Source organism: Prinia subflava, chromosome Z, assembly GCF_021018805.1.
Source record: "Prinia subflava isolate CZ2003 ecotype Zambia chromosome Z, Cam_Psub_1.2, whole genome shotgun sequence".
Taxonomy (NCBI): Eukaryota; Metazoa; Chordata; class Aves; order Passeriformes; family Cisticolidae; genus Prinia; species Prinia subflava.
In genome coordinates, this window is record NC_086283.1 from 46,785,193 (window position 1) to 46,802,039 (window position 16,847).

At 37.0% G+C, this 16,847-nt stretch overlaps 1 protein-coding gene across 2 annotated transcripts in view; it reads right to left on the bottom strand.

Annotated features, from left to right (window-relative positions):
* The window catches only part of PIP5K1B (phosphatidylinositol-4-phosphate 5-kinase type 1 beta), a 96,389-nt gene that overhangs the window by 26,355 nt on the left and 53,187 nt on the right, over positions 1–16,847 (bottom strand). For both annotated transcript variants that reach the window (XM_063423775.1, XM_063423776.1), the window contains 3 exons: positions 13,477–13,594; positions 9,839–9,991; positions 8,056–8,355 (listed from right to left, as the gene is read on the bottom strand). In XM_063423775.1, coding sequence (XP_063279845.1) covers positions 8,056–8,355; positions 9,839–9,991; positions 13,477–13,594 — 571 coding nt within the window. The remainder of the gene's footprint in view (positions 1–8,055; positions 8,356–9,838; positions 9,992–13,476; positions 13,595–16,847) is intronic.

A 16,847-nucleotide genomic window follows, 5' to 3' on the forward strand; every position in this document is an offset into this window, starting at 1 on the left:
GTAACGTGATGTCATTTTGTAGTCAAGGAAGATAATTCCAGGCAGCACCTTTTCCTTTATAGCAAATAATCAGTTAATGGTTCCCTCATATACTTATGAACAACACATTTTTCAAATTATCTCTAATCCACATTTCAGACTTCCCTGAGCGTTTTTGCCTGTACTCTTCTCTTATCTCCCCTCCATCTCCTATTTATAACAGAGGCTATACTTTTGGAGAACTTCCAAACGTCAGCAAATGTATTTGCTACCACCCCCTTATTAGCAGCTAATGGGATGGGAGTACAAAAATCATGCACCTCTCTACTAGGTGAATAGGGCTATCTAAACTCAAGGAACAAGTTCTACTTTTGAAGCATGACTCAATCTACCAGCCTTCTCTTCTAGCTCTACCAACCATTTGTGTCTCTGGTAGCATTTCTTCTCTCACACACAAATACTTTCATTACAGCTCAAGCCAATACCCAAACATGAGCTAAAGCAAGCTGTGATCACACCTACTAATAAAACCAAACTGTTTAACAGACAGTTAAACTGTGTTTAATTTCTTACACAATGGCACTACTAAGTGCAGGGAGAAACACCAGTAACAGCCAGGAGGGATATGCTGTGCCACGCACCTCTCCTTTACCTTATGCCACTGAGCAGTGATTCATGGTATGTTTTGGCACATAGTGCCCAAAGATAATGGTGTAATTTTTGTCACAGAATCAAGAGGCAATAGTATGTCTTTCTACATGAACAAGAAAAAAAATGATTTTACAGAGATGAGAGCAGATTCTAGCTATGTAATTTTGATGAAGATTATCCAAGCATAAGTATTTTTGGTTAAGCAGAAATATCCCTTCTCTTAATGTAAAAAAAAAAAGGCAATTTCAGCACAACATAGGTTTAAAAACTATATGGCAGTAAATCAGTAACTTAGAATGGATATATATGTCTAATCATAAGGTTTTTATACCACTTACCCTAATTGTTGGAAAAATACTCATTGCTCAGATAACCAGAGCAGTGATGAAACAAAGCATAACACACTGTAATCTAAATGTAGAAAGGCACAAAATCAGACTTGAAAATCACTTTAACATCAGGAAATGACTTTAACACACCATGGGTTTGCTCTTGTACAGAGAGATCCTTACACAGTAATGCCTTACTTCAAATGGAACAAGAAAAAGGCTGCTAATGCATACCCCTAGTACTCCACAGCATCTTCTGATGACAGAACTCATAAAGGATTTCATACACAACAAAAAAGTTGTGTAAACAAAAGACTCTGAAATTTTATTGTGCATTGTGTGGAAGTGTTGGTGGTTTACAATTAAATTGCAAAAACAGCACAGTTAACAGCATGCTAATAGCACGGTACAAAGGCACTTGGTGCCAAAAACTTCTAAAATTTTCTTTACTGCTTACTTATTGCTACTCTTACTCAGACTTTCTCAAAAAGAAATTACAATATAATGTATTCGTTAAAAATATGTAATCAATTAATGTCTGACATCAAATGAAAGTAAATTCTGGATAGGCTGAAAAATAACATCTTAGTAGCACAGTAAGCAACACTGTTTATGCCAAACCAGAACAGCAGCTAGTCAGGCTTGGGAAAAGCATTGCCACAGTTATATTAATTTATTTTACAGTTATAAATTACTGCTGACAGCTTTGCCTTCAACATATTCTTTACTGCATTTTGAATTAGGTCACATTAGACACATGATTTTACTGCATTAATTACATAACCTGTATCTAGGATTGGATGTTGTCTGTGGGAGGCTGTGCTGCTCCTTCTGCAGGGACCTCTTATGTGATAAAATTAATCCTTCTGACTCATCAATTCATCAGTGCCACTTAAACCCATACTACTTGTACAGTACAGCAGATTATGCCTTGACAATTTATGATTTTGGTGTAGGATTACTGAAAAAATCATAAAAAGAAGTAGCTATTTCATTATTACAGTTCATTATCAGACTGTAACACCTTCACATCCGATGGATTAACTGCAGTACAAATTATTATAAACAGCACACAGCGTAACAACCCTTGTCCCCCATACACTCTGTTCATGGCCCTACTCAGAAGTGGCATTGTACTATCTACAAAGTGCCTTCAGCATATCATTACATCATCTGGCCCTGTCTGCCTACAGCTTTGATATACAGTTCTGATTACTTTCCCTTAGAAATGTGATAACCAAACCAACCACTCCTTACGCAAATGAACCTTTGTGACCATATCTAAGCATGTTTTGCTCCCCATTTGTTTCTAATGAAACTTCTGGTAAGAAATAATTAACCAGAATAACAGGGAAGAATCTCGTAAATCGGCACTCAAACTTTGTGTCAAACTCCTCAGTCTGTATTAAGACAGTCTTCTTACTTCTTGATAAAAGTAAATCAGTTGGATTTACAGCTGAATATATCTGAGGGGTTCTCACATATGTATCTTCATTAATATTTAAAATACAAAGTTGTGACAACTTTTAAATATGTAAGTAACATTTTGCACAGACAGTTGTACAAAACAATCTGTTTCAACAAGGACAAGTTACAAAATGCAGAACATCAAGACATATCTGGATATGCAGCATTCTATGAGAACATGAAAAGGCACAAGCCTTTTCCTGTGCTGAGGTTTGTTTGCAGATACTTTTGATGATTTTACGATTGCTTTTGAGATGCAGCAGCAAGTTGTTCCACAAAGGCACCAAAATGATAACCTAATGAAAAAACCCCCATTCAAATCAATGACAGTATTACATGGCTATATTCATAGTAAAAGGAGAAAGCTCTGCAAAATACCCGACTCTAATCATGTGAGATCACTAGAAATTTACATAAACTTCTAGAAATACACTGCTTGTGTAGCTAAAGGGAGGAAAAATCCAATCTTTGCTCATGTAACCATTCTGACATGTACCTGGCTAGCAAAATGGCACTGTGGAATTTCAGCAAGAATGGCCTTAATCATGCTGTGTACTAACAAGCAGTGTATTTAATAACAACAAGTAAACCTTTAGTTCATTAACTTAACATTAAATTGTTAATCTTGGTAGTATTTATATAGGTGTTAATTCTCTAGCTACACATATTCTGTCAACAGAATGTTGTCACTTGGTCCCCATGTATGACTTTCAAGGCTAACTTCAGCTGCTCTGAAAACTTCCAGATGGCAAATGGCACTCACTCCTTGTAGCCTTAAGCACTATTTTGTTTCATTCCACATAAAAATCCACAGTAAAATGGCATCACAAAATATGTTGTTTCGGAACATGAAAAATGAACTCTCTGAATCAGATTTTCTTTTCTCAGATCTTATCAGATGTCTAAATACTCTGTGAATCATCTTGGGCATGGTTACACTCCACTCTCTCAGCCAGTGATTAACAGAGCAAAACAAGTATTTCTGCCATGAAATGTCATTTTTTATTTTATATGCAGCCAGCCTAAACTATGCACTATCTACCAGAGAAATCTGCATTTTCATTTGCTATCCATGCAAAACAGCATACAAAAAAGTCATGAGATCATTTTCATAAAAGGGTCAAGAAAAATGTGACTCAGAAGAAAAAATTACAAGCTTATTTAATGCAGCTATAAATGGATAACCATGCAAGGAAGTATTTCCTCTCCTACAAGCATTTTGGAAAAGCAATATACGAATCAACACAGTAGAAAGAACACTAGTTTTACAACAAATTAATTATTCTTCAACATAATAAGCTATGTGAAATAAACACAGATAAAAGGACTGTCTCACAAAGTAAGAACAAGTTCACAAATATCAATGCCTAAAAATCGACCTGGTTTAGAAAAAAATCTATCCCAAGAAAATGAATCACCATATTCCCTCCAAAACAGAGGTGGAATCACTTCCTATTTCAATTAACACTATTGTTAACTAACAATAGCTCCTATTGTTAACTAACACTCCAAAACTAACAATCTGGATTCTGATTTTAAAAGTAAAAGTAACAAGAAATTCCATAATGTAAATTGACACTGTGGAAGTGATAACATAAAAAGATACAAGAGATCTACAGCACCATGCTATAGTCATTTCCCTCAAACTACCATTTCTGACAAAGAGGCCCTTCTTCTAAGATTAGTATGTTCTCCATCTCCATGCCGCATCATGCCACCTTTTATTTTGTCCTATGCTGCAGTTTAATATTTCATTAAGTTATGCCAACACAACTGTTTGTAAGGATATGCCTACTGAAGTTATTTGGCTTAAAGAAATATCAGTGTAGGTCCTTTGAGGTAGAAAAAAGGCAAAAAACTGCAAAACACACTGGATATACTACTACAGGATTTGAAAATTTCTGTGGATAAATTTGGTCATATGTGGTTTCCATCACAGTTGCTATAACACAAAACAGATGTGCATTCACATCGTAAAACTTTTGTAGGAACTGGCTAAAGCAGCCGTGATGAAAATAATACTCAAATCTCAAACTTAGGAGATAGGACACTCTTAATCATTAAATTTCCTTGTCTTTACAGGGTTCTTCATGAGTCAATTTTAAAATGTGATTTCCTCAGAAAAGTCCAGTCTTCTTTGCCATAAAGGCAAAATGCAGACTCTCAAAAGCCATTCATTTTTTCAATAGTAAAAACAACTTCAAATTATTTTTTTGCTCTTAAAAGCTACATGCCCACAATTTGATTAACTGTTACTGCTTCTCCAACAAGACAAGGATAGGATAACTACAGTAAGTCTCAGTAATAGTCTGGAATTTGAAAGCTAGTTCAAATTTTCAATTGTGTACATAGTATATATGATAAACTCATGAATGTTCCATCTTTAGGAACACTGTAATATTACAGTTGGTTAGTTAAGGTGCAAATACTGCAAAATGGACTGTGAGAAAAGTTTTCAGACCCTGTCACCTCAAGAGTGAACAAAACAAGCAGATGATGCAGGAGCTGAACAATGCTATCAACCTGTACTTGTCCCAGCACGGATAATCTGGAGGCACCAGCCCATGAGGGATCACCACAAGCAACTCAGGTCCATTCTCTAACTGGGCAGGTCATCCATCTCCTCACCAGCACTGCCAGAAGGTGTGACAGAAATAATGCTCCAGCAGTGGTCCACCACTGCAGCACTGCATTCCCTGGGGAAGGAGCTCTGTGTCAGTTGTCAAGACAATCTGTGTTGGCTGAGCAGATGTATCAGGAGGCCAATTCAGCTAAGCAAGGAAACCACACTATAGCTTGAATGTGAAAAGCCAGCATACAGGACAGGTGAGGACAGACAGGCTGGAAAGAAGGAAAAGAGAAACATTGTCTGGGCATCTAGGGATGGCAGCTGTGGTCAAGGAAGCCAAAAGCCAGACAGAGTTGAAATTGGCAAGGAATATCAAGACACAGAGAAAAGCTGATCAAGGAAAACATGGGTCCATGGCTGAAGAGAGCAGAAGATTCAGTGGCAGCGGTCACAGACCATAGCAGGTCCCCACCACCACCATCTTTCATTACCAGAAAGTTCTGCCAGGCCTCTGAACTTAGCGATGGATCTTAAAGAGGAGAAGGGCTAGCAGCCAGATGGGATGTTTGTATTTAAAAAGTAGGAGAAAAGTCCATTGCTTCCTGATTCTGATTGCAAATATGAGCAATGGAAACACAATCCAAATTTAAGCAACGCAGAAGAGAATTTCTTAGTCCTGAAATGGACTGGAAAGATCAGAAATTTCCTTTCTTACATGAATTTTTAATTTCAAGGGCCTACACTAACTTTTTCACCTTGGAGTAGCAGTAAAAAGAAATGACAAATTTTCAAGTCCTAAAAAGCTGGTCAGTTATCACTGACATTATTCATCCAAATACTTCACGGGGAGAAAAAAGCAGAGGCAACACTGATGTCCTCTCCACAAAATGAATGGAATATTTCTATTTGTTTTAAAGACAGAAGTAAGAGGTAGTGAGATCCAACCTTATTAGCTGCGCAAATTCAGCTATATGAAAGATAACAGTGTCTGCTCCCTCTGTTTTACAACACAGAGTAAGAATTGTTTGAATAGAAAAGTCTGTTAATTTTTTTATATACATATAACTTCCAGTGTGTTTATACATAGCTCTACAGATACACACAGACATATACTTTATTCTGTATTTATGTAAATACACTGATTACTATAGGATAATTTTCTTCTTTACTTTTACTACTTTTAAAATTTTGCTAGGCCTTTAAGAGCTCTAGACTAACTTTAGAGTTATTAAGATGTACATTGAAAAGAATTGTATTAGCACTCAAATAACATGTAGCAGGAATTTTCCCAGACTTTCAAAGAATCGGTAAGAGCCCCTTAATATGTAACAATGAAATGATAGATTCTTGCTTGTACTTTTCAGTCCAATTCCATCTTGTAGATTCCCTCTGTTATTTCCAATGCAATAGATTCCCCCACTTTGACTGGGTAAGTAACCTTGGACAAGTGGAGGATGCACAGAAAGGCATCCAGATCCCCAGATGTGATATACTGATGCATTCTGTGTCATCACATATGTAGGAGCTCAGGAAACGCTCACTGCAAGAGGCTACAGAGAGAACAATGTGTTGTGTTAGATAAATGTCTGAATATGCTGAATATGCAGCTGAACATTATGTCACACAAAACAGCTTTACAAACCAATCACAAGGCATTGCAGGACTTCTGTGATAGTTAACAAAAAATCCTATTCATGTGCAAAAACAATGCTTTCCATCTTGTACCACAGGTGGCAGTGAACAACAAACTCTGATATTCAGAGTGTCTCTTCTATGTCGTGAGTTCAGACTATCTATTTTGCTGTTTTATGATGAAATTCTTACAATTTCCCTCAGACAAAGCAGTTTTTTTCTCTCCAAAACCCTATGAATTCTGGGAAGCTCTGAGAGATCTGGAGACTCTCTTTTCCTACTTTATATTTTCTTACTTATGCTACAGGGAAAAAAAAATTACAGCGATTCTCTCTGTCCATAACAGGAACTGACTCCATTCACCAAGGTGGTGTCAAAGAGCAAGGAGGTATCCCTCTTCTGCCTTGAACTTATGTGGACAGATTTTATGTGGACTTTCCAGCTGAGGAAGAAATTACCTTGCTCTAGAAATAAGACTACGGCCACAAGGCCTACCTTCCCATTCCTATCTAACCAAGAGACATATTCACAGCAGCTCTACATACAGTTTATTATACTGTAACAAAGGACACACAGGGCTAACTTTGTCTTGAGAAAAAAAGCAATTAAAATCTCCAAATTAATGGAAATCATCATGATCATCAAATCTACTGGACTGTATTCATGTACTAATCTGTATTGCTACAGATAGATTAGTGTAATCCCGTATGTACTGAGAAATAGAGGGATAGCCCTGGAACTTAGAGTTGTGCTAGATGATAAACTTAATGAGCCAGCAATGTGCTCTGGTGGCCAGAATGTGCAGCTGTATCCTGGGGTACACTGAGCACAGTGCAGCCACCTGGTTTGAAAGAGGTGATTGTCCCACTACGCTCAGCATTGGTGCAGCCTCACCTCAATAACTGCGTGTAGTTTGGGGCTTGTGTAAGGAGGATATAAAATACTAGAATGTGTCAAAGGAAGGCAGTGAAGATGGTGAAAGCACTTCAGGGCATGATTTGTGAGGAGCAGAGGAGGATATTAGGTTTGAGAGTGGCAGAAAGGGTGGTGCTGATCTCTGGTGCCTGGTGATAAGATGCAAGGAAACAGCTTAAAGCTGCATTGGGGAAGTTCAGAGTGGATAGAAGAAAGTTCTTCAGTGAGATGGTGATTAAGCACTGGAAGCAGTTCCACAGTGAGAGAAGTGCTCACAGTCTATTTGTATTCAAAAAGTCCCCAGTCTCTTGTTATTCAAAAAGTACATGGACATTGTATTCTATGACTATGACCTCAGATCACAATAGCTTTACTAAAACACAGGATTCAGCAGTGTTCTGACATCCCTAGTTATCCTTCCTTAAATAGCATGGAAAACAACTGGCAGTTAAGTAACCTGTACTGAGTAAATTTAGAGCAGAGGTGAACACAGAAGTTTAAATATATACTCACTCGACAATCCCGCTGTAGTGTTTTCATTAGTGCACTGTGTGTTTCAGAATCAAAATACAACCCTTCATGCATATCTTGCAGGAAATCCAGGTCTTTGAATGTAGGGTTGGACTTCTCCCTCTCTTTTCTTGATGCTCTCCGTTTGTATGTGGAGCCTTTTAAGTCATATGTGAAATGCATTTTCAAGGCTCGTGGCAAAACATTGTTCATGACAACAATTCGAATATTAATGCCTCCTGACTGAACACAGTACAGCCCGTAAAATTTGGGAAGAAGGGTCCTTGGATTCTGGTTCAGATTCTAAAACAAAAGAGATATTTTTAAATATGTCTATTTTCAATGAACTTCCATGCTTAAGAAAGGCGTTTTTTAACAGCAAAGGACATTAATATGAAGAAAATTGTGTATGTTTTCTTACTCAGCATAGTTTCTTCAACCAGTTGATTATCTTTGTGACTTTCTATTTGGTTTCTATTCCAAAGAGCCAGCATAGGCACTGCCTTTTTGTCAGGAACTTATAAATCAAGAAGAAAGCAGTAACTACAGGTTTCTTTTTGTCACAGTAAAGAACAGACTAGGCCAAGCCTAAAAGCATCCCAAAGACTTACTACTTTTTCTGACCTGAACAAACTTTGCATTTTAGTTGCTGGACGGAGTCTGGGTCAAATGTAGTTCTCATTATCTTGGCTTCAATTCTGAAAAACAGAACCCCTCTCTCCATGATGCTTTACACACTCAGGGTTAGTGCCAAATGACTAAGTTATTTCCAAAGGAGTGTGATGTCATAACAGAACCACAACTGACCATCAGAACAGAAAAGCCGAAATAATCCAAATTCCACAACAGGCAAAATAAATTAGGTAGGAGAGGATAACAGAGGTGAACAACAAAAAAAGTACCAGTCACCATGGTCCTTTTTGATGTGTCAGTACACATCCTTTTTTTTTTACACATTCATCGTGAATCCATGTTACTTTAATGCAATAATGACAACATTCCTCACTTTTAGTCTAAGCGAGAGAGTAATTTTTCAAGTATTTATTTCAGAAAACAAAGCAAGAAAAGAAAGTCAGGTCACAGGTCTAATAATACAAAGTCCCTAATGCCCAGAAGAATTTCTGTTCGTATGTATGAGTGGCTATTGTAAAAAAAAAAAAAAAAAAAAAAAATTAAAAAAAAAAAAAAATTAATTAAATTCTACTTACTTTTTAATGAACGGTTTTCCCCTCAGATGACACACAAACCCCAACACAATGGACTTAGAATTAGCCCTCAAAAAGCTCCATTTAAAAATTAAGTTTTGAACAAATTACATGGATGAAAGTATCTTTTACATCATTGCTTTACTAAATGAGAAATGGAAATCAGAAATAGTTGGAAACAAAAGGGAAACTGACCGGTCTAGTTTCTTTGTCCACTCTGAGTGAAATGCAGAGGGTAGACAAACACAAAATGGAGAAAAAAAACTGAATTAGAAATTTAGAAACCTTATTGTGTTACTAGTTTATTAGAAGCAAAGTTTGGCATCAGATTAGATTATGACATTCAGCTTCATCTTGAATGCTAAAAGAGCACCAATTCTTATCTTAAATATATTCTTGATTTATATTCATTCTGTTGGGTGTGTAGGGCATGAAGTACAAAAGCAGGTAAAAATGTAAAAAATATTACAAAAAATACAGATAAACTCAGTGAAATATTTTAAGACAAATGAAACTGAATCTTCAGAAGTGTGACATGAAACAGGAGAAATAGAGGTAAAATACAGTCTTCAATTACTTACCATATAATAACCTGGCAAGAGCTTCTGAAGAAACTCAGCCTCTTTGTGTTGAACTGTTTTGATGATGAATTCGTCACCACTAGTTACAAAAAATAAAGACCCACTGGCACCTGGGTTGGATAATTCAATTAAAGGTTCACTGCAGATTGAGTACTGGAAGAGACAAAAATTGCTTTTCACTGCCAATGCATGCATTGCTCAAACACAAGTTTAATAGGAAGAACAGCAGATTCAAGTAGGCACAAGAGAATCGTGTAACAACACTACTGCTGCTAGCTAAGGTTTGGCAGGCCACTCTGCCCAGGCCACGCTGCACAACCATGGAAGGGCATGGCAGCCGAGCATATGACCCCTGTTCATGTCCCAAAGCAACAGGTGAATGTTCCTTTGGAATGAAGCCAGTAGTTGAGGTGGAAGGAGTCAATCTCCATGCTGTCAGCATGGCAAATTCTGAGTCAAAAACTTTGAGAAGACATTTTCACTGGAACAGTTTGCTTTTTACATCCATTTTTGAAAGAAATAGGTACAAGATGGTAGAAAAATAAATTAGGAGTAGAGGTTTCTCATAGACAAATAGGCAGATCCTATTCCATGCAATAGGATAGAAACTATTAGACTGATAAACCTCGTATAGCTATAGCTACTAATTTTAATACAGTAATTTTTTAAATATTTTACTAGTTTTATGATTGAAAACTGCTTGAAGCAGAAAAAAACCTCAACACCAGTAGGCAAGAAAAACTGGAATTTGAAGGACCATTATATTGCATATTTAGACAGACTTCCCCTTCCACAGCACACATTAAGAATTACAATCACATTAAGGAGGAAAAGGACACCAAACACTACCCCCCTCACTAGTAGAAACATTCATACAGAGACTAATGTACATTTATTAAGTGTCCACTATTCCAAACTTCACTTAAATTAAATGGACAGTAGACATTAAGCTCAAAACCACAGAAAAATCTGTTTAGATTAAACTTGAAAACAGTGATACCAGAAAATCTAATAAATATGTTCTTTTGTGAGCCCTTGAACTGAAGAGGCATGTTTCCTGTAGTAATGCCTTAATGCATCTTCTTATTCTAGCTCCAGCTAAAGCTTACAAATTTTAAGATAATTTTGCATGATATGTAAGTATTTCCTCTCCCTGCTTCCACTCAATTCCAATTAATACAAAATACCTTTCTTAATCCTATAGTTGCAGTTTTCTTCAGAGAGAATGGCCATACCAATCTGTAACTCTACAAACCTTTACAAACCTTTAGACCAAATCAGCAGTTGTACTGCAACAATTGCATTTTTCTTGCCAGAATATCTATATCTTCACGAGTAACTGTCACTGTGATAAACATTTGAATCCTAAACATTAAAGATCAGTAAAACATTATAATGTAAGCACAAGACATTGATCTACACTCTGCATTGGTCATTTTCCAGTAGTATGCATCTCTGTAGAAAAGTCCACCCACCAAATGCTGCTATACAAAGGGCCCAGCAAGTTTTGACTGGACACCTCTGAAAGGCAAATCAAAACCAAAAGGTAAGAAAATCCCCAAGAGCCTGACAAGTGAGTATTTATGATCAAGAAGTTTCCCTGCAAAATGGCAATACTCCATGAGTTTTCCAGTGACAATTTAATTCTACCAGCTTTTCAAATATATTTACACCAGTTATCCTGTCTGACTCCTACAGTGTGATACTGCTCATCCTCCTTGAAAAAGATGAAGCTTTAAATCTTGAGCTCTAAATCACTTCAAATTAACATATGTAAACTCACATATGCTTACTGTAATTTCTACTCTTATTTTACTTAATATGCCCTTCAGCCACAGCTGGACAATCATTTACTACTTACCACATACCACTTGTGTGTTTTCCTATGCCAAAAGAAAAAAGAATCTGCAACAAGTTGTACTTACTGAGAACTTCCCTCAAGGAATAGTCTTTTCTACCTAAACTGACTTTCACAAATCTTATTCGCAGCATGCAGCCTTTGTATAAACTTTAACTTCTGCTACTGCAAAGGCTTCCTTAGATGGAAAAGAAGTTGCAGGTGATAACAACTTTAGGAAGCACAGTCTTTTTAGCAGCTGGCAACACAGCCCACATACTTCAGCTTTTTCCAAATGCAGAAAAAGAGATAAGATAAATAGCACATTGCATAATGACACTGCTGTCACCCATGATGTCCTTGTCTCTAAGCTGGAGAGGCACAGGTTTGATAGATGAATCTCTCAGTGGATAAGGAAATGGTCACACTCTAAAAGTTGTGGTCAATGGAAGAAAGAAATTCTTCACTCTAAGGATGTGAGGCCCTGGAATGTGTGATGTAGACAAGTTGTAGATGCCCCACCTCTACAAGCATTCGATGCTAGGCTGGTTGAGTAATCTGGTCTAGGAGATGGTGTCCCTGCCCATGGTAGTGAAGTTGGAACTAAATTGTCTTTAAACTCCTTCTAATTTAACCATTCTATGACTCTGTGATTTATAAAATTCCCAAACAACCTTGTTTCCTTTCTACTACCATTTATAATTTAAACTAACTATATTTTTTTATATATAACCATGGTCATGAGGGCAAGTAACACAAAATCTATACATAGCACAAAGCGAATTAAAATATTTCACCCACAGTAAGACATCCACATTCAACCTCAATAAAAGCAAAATCAGCTAAGCTTTGCTTTCAGGCTTATTGTTCACATAGGAAGAAAACCCCATTATAGCACACATGAACACAACAAAACAATGTTATTTAGTAGTATCAATTTTTCATTTTTTTCACCCAAGCCCTTCCAAATTCTTTTGGTTTTAAAGAAACCATTATCAATATTAGAACAAAAGGATTTTAAAACTCATTCCAAAAAGTGCACAATGAAACTCTGACATATAAAGTTGCTAATTTGTACCAGGACTCTGATTCCTTGGGTGACCCACCATGAAACAAACTGAACATTAGACAAACATCTAGAAGACGGGCAAACATTTAGAAGACAATCCAGCTCAGCATTTACCCTACCCTTCCAAAAGCAGGACTGCAGGAGAAATAAAATAGTGGATACTTGTCCTAGCAGTGTGCAAAGTCATGCCACGAAGTAAAGCCTGCTTTTACAATGTCAGCAAATTTGTAATGTTTTTTCTCATATAAACTGAAGACTGTGAAAGAATGAGTCTTCAATTTATGAAATAGAGAGAGAAAAGGAGGCATTTCTAAAATGCTTCATTTTTAATCTGCAATCCATGTGCCTCAAAGCTAGACAGCAACATTTGTAGACCTCATTTTGTAATGAAGTGTAACACAAGTAACACGAAGTAACACAAGTCACACACAAAAGTACTTAATTAGAACTGAACTGATAAAAGTTACACAACTACCAATCATAACTTCTCAAGAAAAATTATCTGAATGACATGCTCTAGTCAATTAACAAAGCAGGTGTTTTTATATGAATGATTTCAAAGATAAAGAAATAAAATTTTTGTAAACATTAAAAATATTCACTAGTTATATACCCCTACACACTCAAGATTTTGTATTGATATGGGCAGTCTTTAAGAATCGTTTTCTACCACAATGAAACTAGTATGCTTTATAATAATTTGTAACTCAACGGAAAACTGCAGGCTCTTACCAAATAGTCATCAGGCTTGATACCAAAGAGTTCTCTGAAATAGCGGAAGGCAAGAGGTGCATATGTCTTAAATCTGAAGTCAGGGTAATGATGAGCAGGGGTAAGATTGCTCCCTTCACTGAAAATAAAAACAAACCAAACCAAATTACTGAGCAAGTATTAGCAACCAGCTTCACCATAAAGCTGCCTGACTTGAGTGCTTGCCTGCTGAGAAAGAACATAAATGCAGATAAACTCTATCACAATTAACCACTGTAATAGAAATGTCTGTGAGAGACACTGCTAGCAAATTACTTTTTCTCACCTTAAATGAAATTACTATTTTCACCACCTGTAAGTATTTGCATAAAGATCATGTTTAAACATGGACAAAGCCTGCATTCCACAAGTCCAGAGTAGAGACTGACTCCACTGAGTATTGAAAACTTTTGTGTCATGGTTGTTGTGCTCAAGATGGCTCCAACCATGGCATCTCCCACCAGCCCTTCTTTGTTTCTAAGCACCAGATCCAGCAGGGTAGCTTCCCTGGTAGGCTCACTTCCCAGCTGTGTTGGGAAGTTAACTTCACATGCTCCAGGAACCTCCTAGACGGCCTCCTCTCTGGTGCTGAATTTCCATGAGACATCTAGCAGGATAAAATCATTCACAAGAACAAGGGCTGATAATCATGAAACATCCCCATCACATCATAGAATAGTTCATCCACCTCCCATCCTGGTTGGGTGGTCCAGAACAGACTACCACCAGGATATCTGCCTTTTTGGGCTTTCCCCTGATTGTCATGCAGAGGCACTCAACCCTCTCATCACTATCCTTGAGCTCTGTACAGTCAAAACTCTGCCTAATGTACAGAGCCACCCCACCACCTCTCCTTCCTTGCCTGTCCCTTCTGAAGAGCTTGTGGCCATCCAGTGCAGCACTCCAGTCATACCACTATGTCCTTGTGGTAGTGACTGTCATGGTTTTCCTGCTACTCTATGGCTTCCATCTCCTTCTTTTTGTTAGCTCTGTACTCCTTAGCTCTTTTCCTTGTTTTATATTTATCACCTCACTATATTTTTAGCCTGAGTTACAAAAGTCTTGAGATGAATACTAGATATGAAGTAAAGGAAAAGGTCAGCAGCAAAATGCTGCTGGATTTTTAAAAAATCCTACGGTTTTTCTATGCCCATTGATTCATTCATGATAGAAACTGAGAGAGATCTTTTAAGCAGAAGAGTCAAATTCTACACTGTGATTTCAAAACAAATAAGAGCACCTTTAAGACAAAGTTTTGGTACTGAAATCAGCCAGAAAGAAACTTCCTAACACTTTATTGAATATTAGAAAGCAGGCTTTTATTACAGCATGCTGGTCACTCTATGGAACTTTCCGCTAATCAAGTGCCCCGAGAGTCATGTAAACTGATTATATATTCATTAGCTATCCCCACTTATTTGACTTTATTTGACACAGTTGCTCCCCTTATCAGAAGTCCTTGTCTGATTCTTTGGGGTCTGTCTTCAATGTCCAGTGTCCTTTCTGTGTGGCTGTTCCTTGACCTCTGCTTCTGGGTAAGTACAGTATTGTTGTTTTGCACAACTTCTACTTTGCCACCCTTGCAGAGCTGAGCTACAGCTCAGCTACAGGCATCCTGCTTGTGTTTTGCATGACTTCTGTTTGCCTAAGTTACATCCTTTATCTATTTCTCCAAGGTTGTGCTGTTGTGTTCTACTGTTCTTGATAACAGTAAAATGCTGTTCTTTTTTACTGTTCTTATCAGTTTGGCCAGTGTCTGAATGGTTAGATAAACAGAGAAATACAAAATCCAAGACTTGATGCAGTTACTGAAATCAGCTTTTCCAGCACTTCTTTATTCATTTCTTGTAACTAAATTATTCAGTAATGCAGAATGTACCATTATGCTTGGCCAAGGGACACTAAAAGAAAAAAAGTCTACAAATTCACACAGATATGAAAAGCAATAAACGTTAAGCAACATTTCTGAAAAAGACAATGAATAAAAATTAAATATAATGAAAGAATTTAAGAGCTTTCATCCTGTACAATTAGTACTTGTCATATGAACTTGCCACCTTTCATTAATAACAGTTTGATGACAGAAGCCTACTCAACCCACCTAGGTGCCCTTTCGTGCATGTTGCCAAACCCCCACATAACCAAACTGTTCCAGTGACTGCAGGTGAACAAGCTTTCTCAGGCTCCAGAAATATATAACACTTTCAACTCTTGAACAGAAGACGCAAGGAGGAAAGAAACCAAACAGATTTCTGTCTAGAATTCACACATAAAAAGATGCTTGTGGGTGACCAATGATACATATGAAGACAATAGGATATTGTGGCTTCTTGGAGTGCTAAACCCTACAGGTAATAGTGAATGCTGCCTAGTCCTAATGAATTCCTCTGGTCACTTTATATTTACTGCAGTACAAGTCCAAGATATCAAAATCAGATCCTCATATTCTTTATTGTTCCATTATTGAGCTAAAAATGGATATCAGTAGGATACAAGCTAAAGGTGGTAGTGTTTCTTTACAGTTAAGATAGACTAATGCTCTTTCATAAGACCTTTCAGTTGCTCAGAACACTTCCAGATTTTAAGTCAGACATTAAGTTTTATATCGTTGGTTGTGACTCACTGAATTTTTGTACAATATGAGGATGCCCCTGTGGTCACAGAGGTACACTGGAAACCTGAGGTCATACTTGTAAATACATTTAATTGTCATAAGATGCAGAAAAGAATAGAAGGAGTATCACATAATTGTCAGGGAATATGAAGCACCCAAACTTCATAAAACAGTTCTGTATTTTGGTACTAAATACTTTTATAAATCTGCTTCCTCCAGCCGTAACTCGAAAGCTTCTCCTGTGAAATCATGTCAACCAATAGATTACATGTCCTTACTATACCAGAACATGTACTGTCACTTCACTAAGGAGAGATGAAGGTAGGAGGTTTGCTATGACAACAGGACAGTTCTGAGCCATTTCATACGTGCATATGGAGTAAAATGACCACCTCTGGGTCAGCAGGTGCACAGTAATACATAGCAAGTAGAGATTTATTGCAAAACAGAGCAATTATTTTGGAAGAGCTTCTACACAGACGGCAATTCCATGTATTTAGAGCACAACAGATACTTTATAACAGATATAACAGTTAACTATGCAGACAATTTTCCTTATTCTTTATAAAATAATTTTAAAAAACATCTGTTTAAGATATACAGAGTATTTTTCCATACCCTACTGTTTCTGTTAATCATATTAATTAGTTTCAGCTTCACTACCTAACAGAATTGTTTACTGATCCCAACAGTAAGCTCTTCTGTAATTCACGAAGTAAGTTCGACAAATTTAAGATTT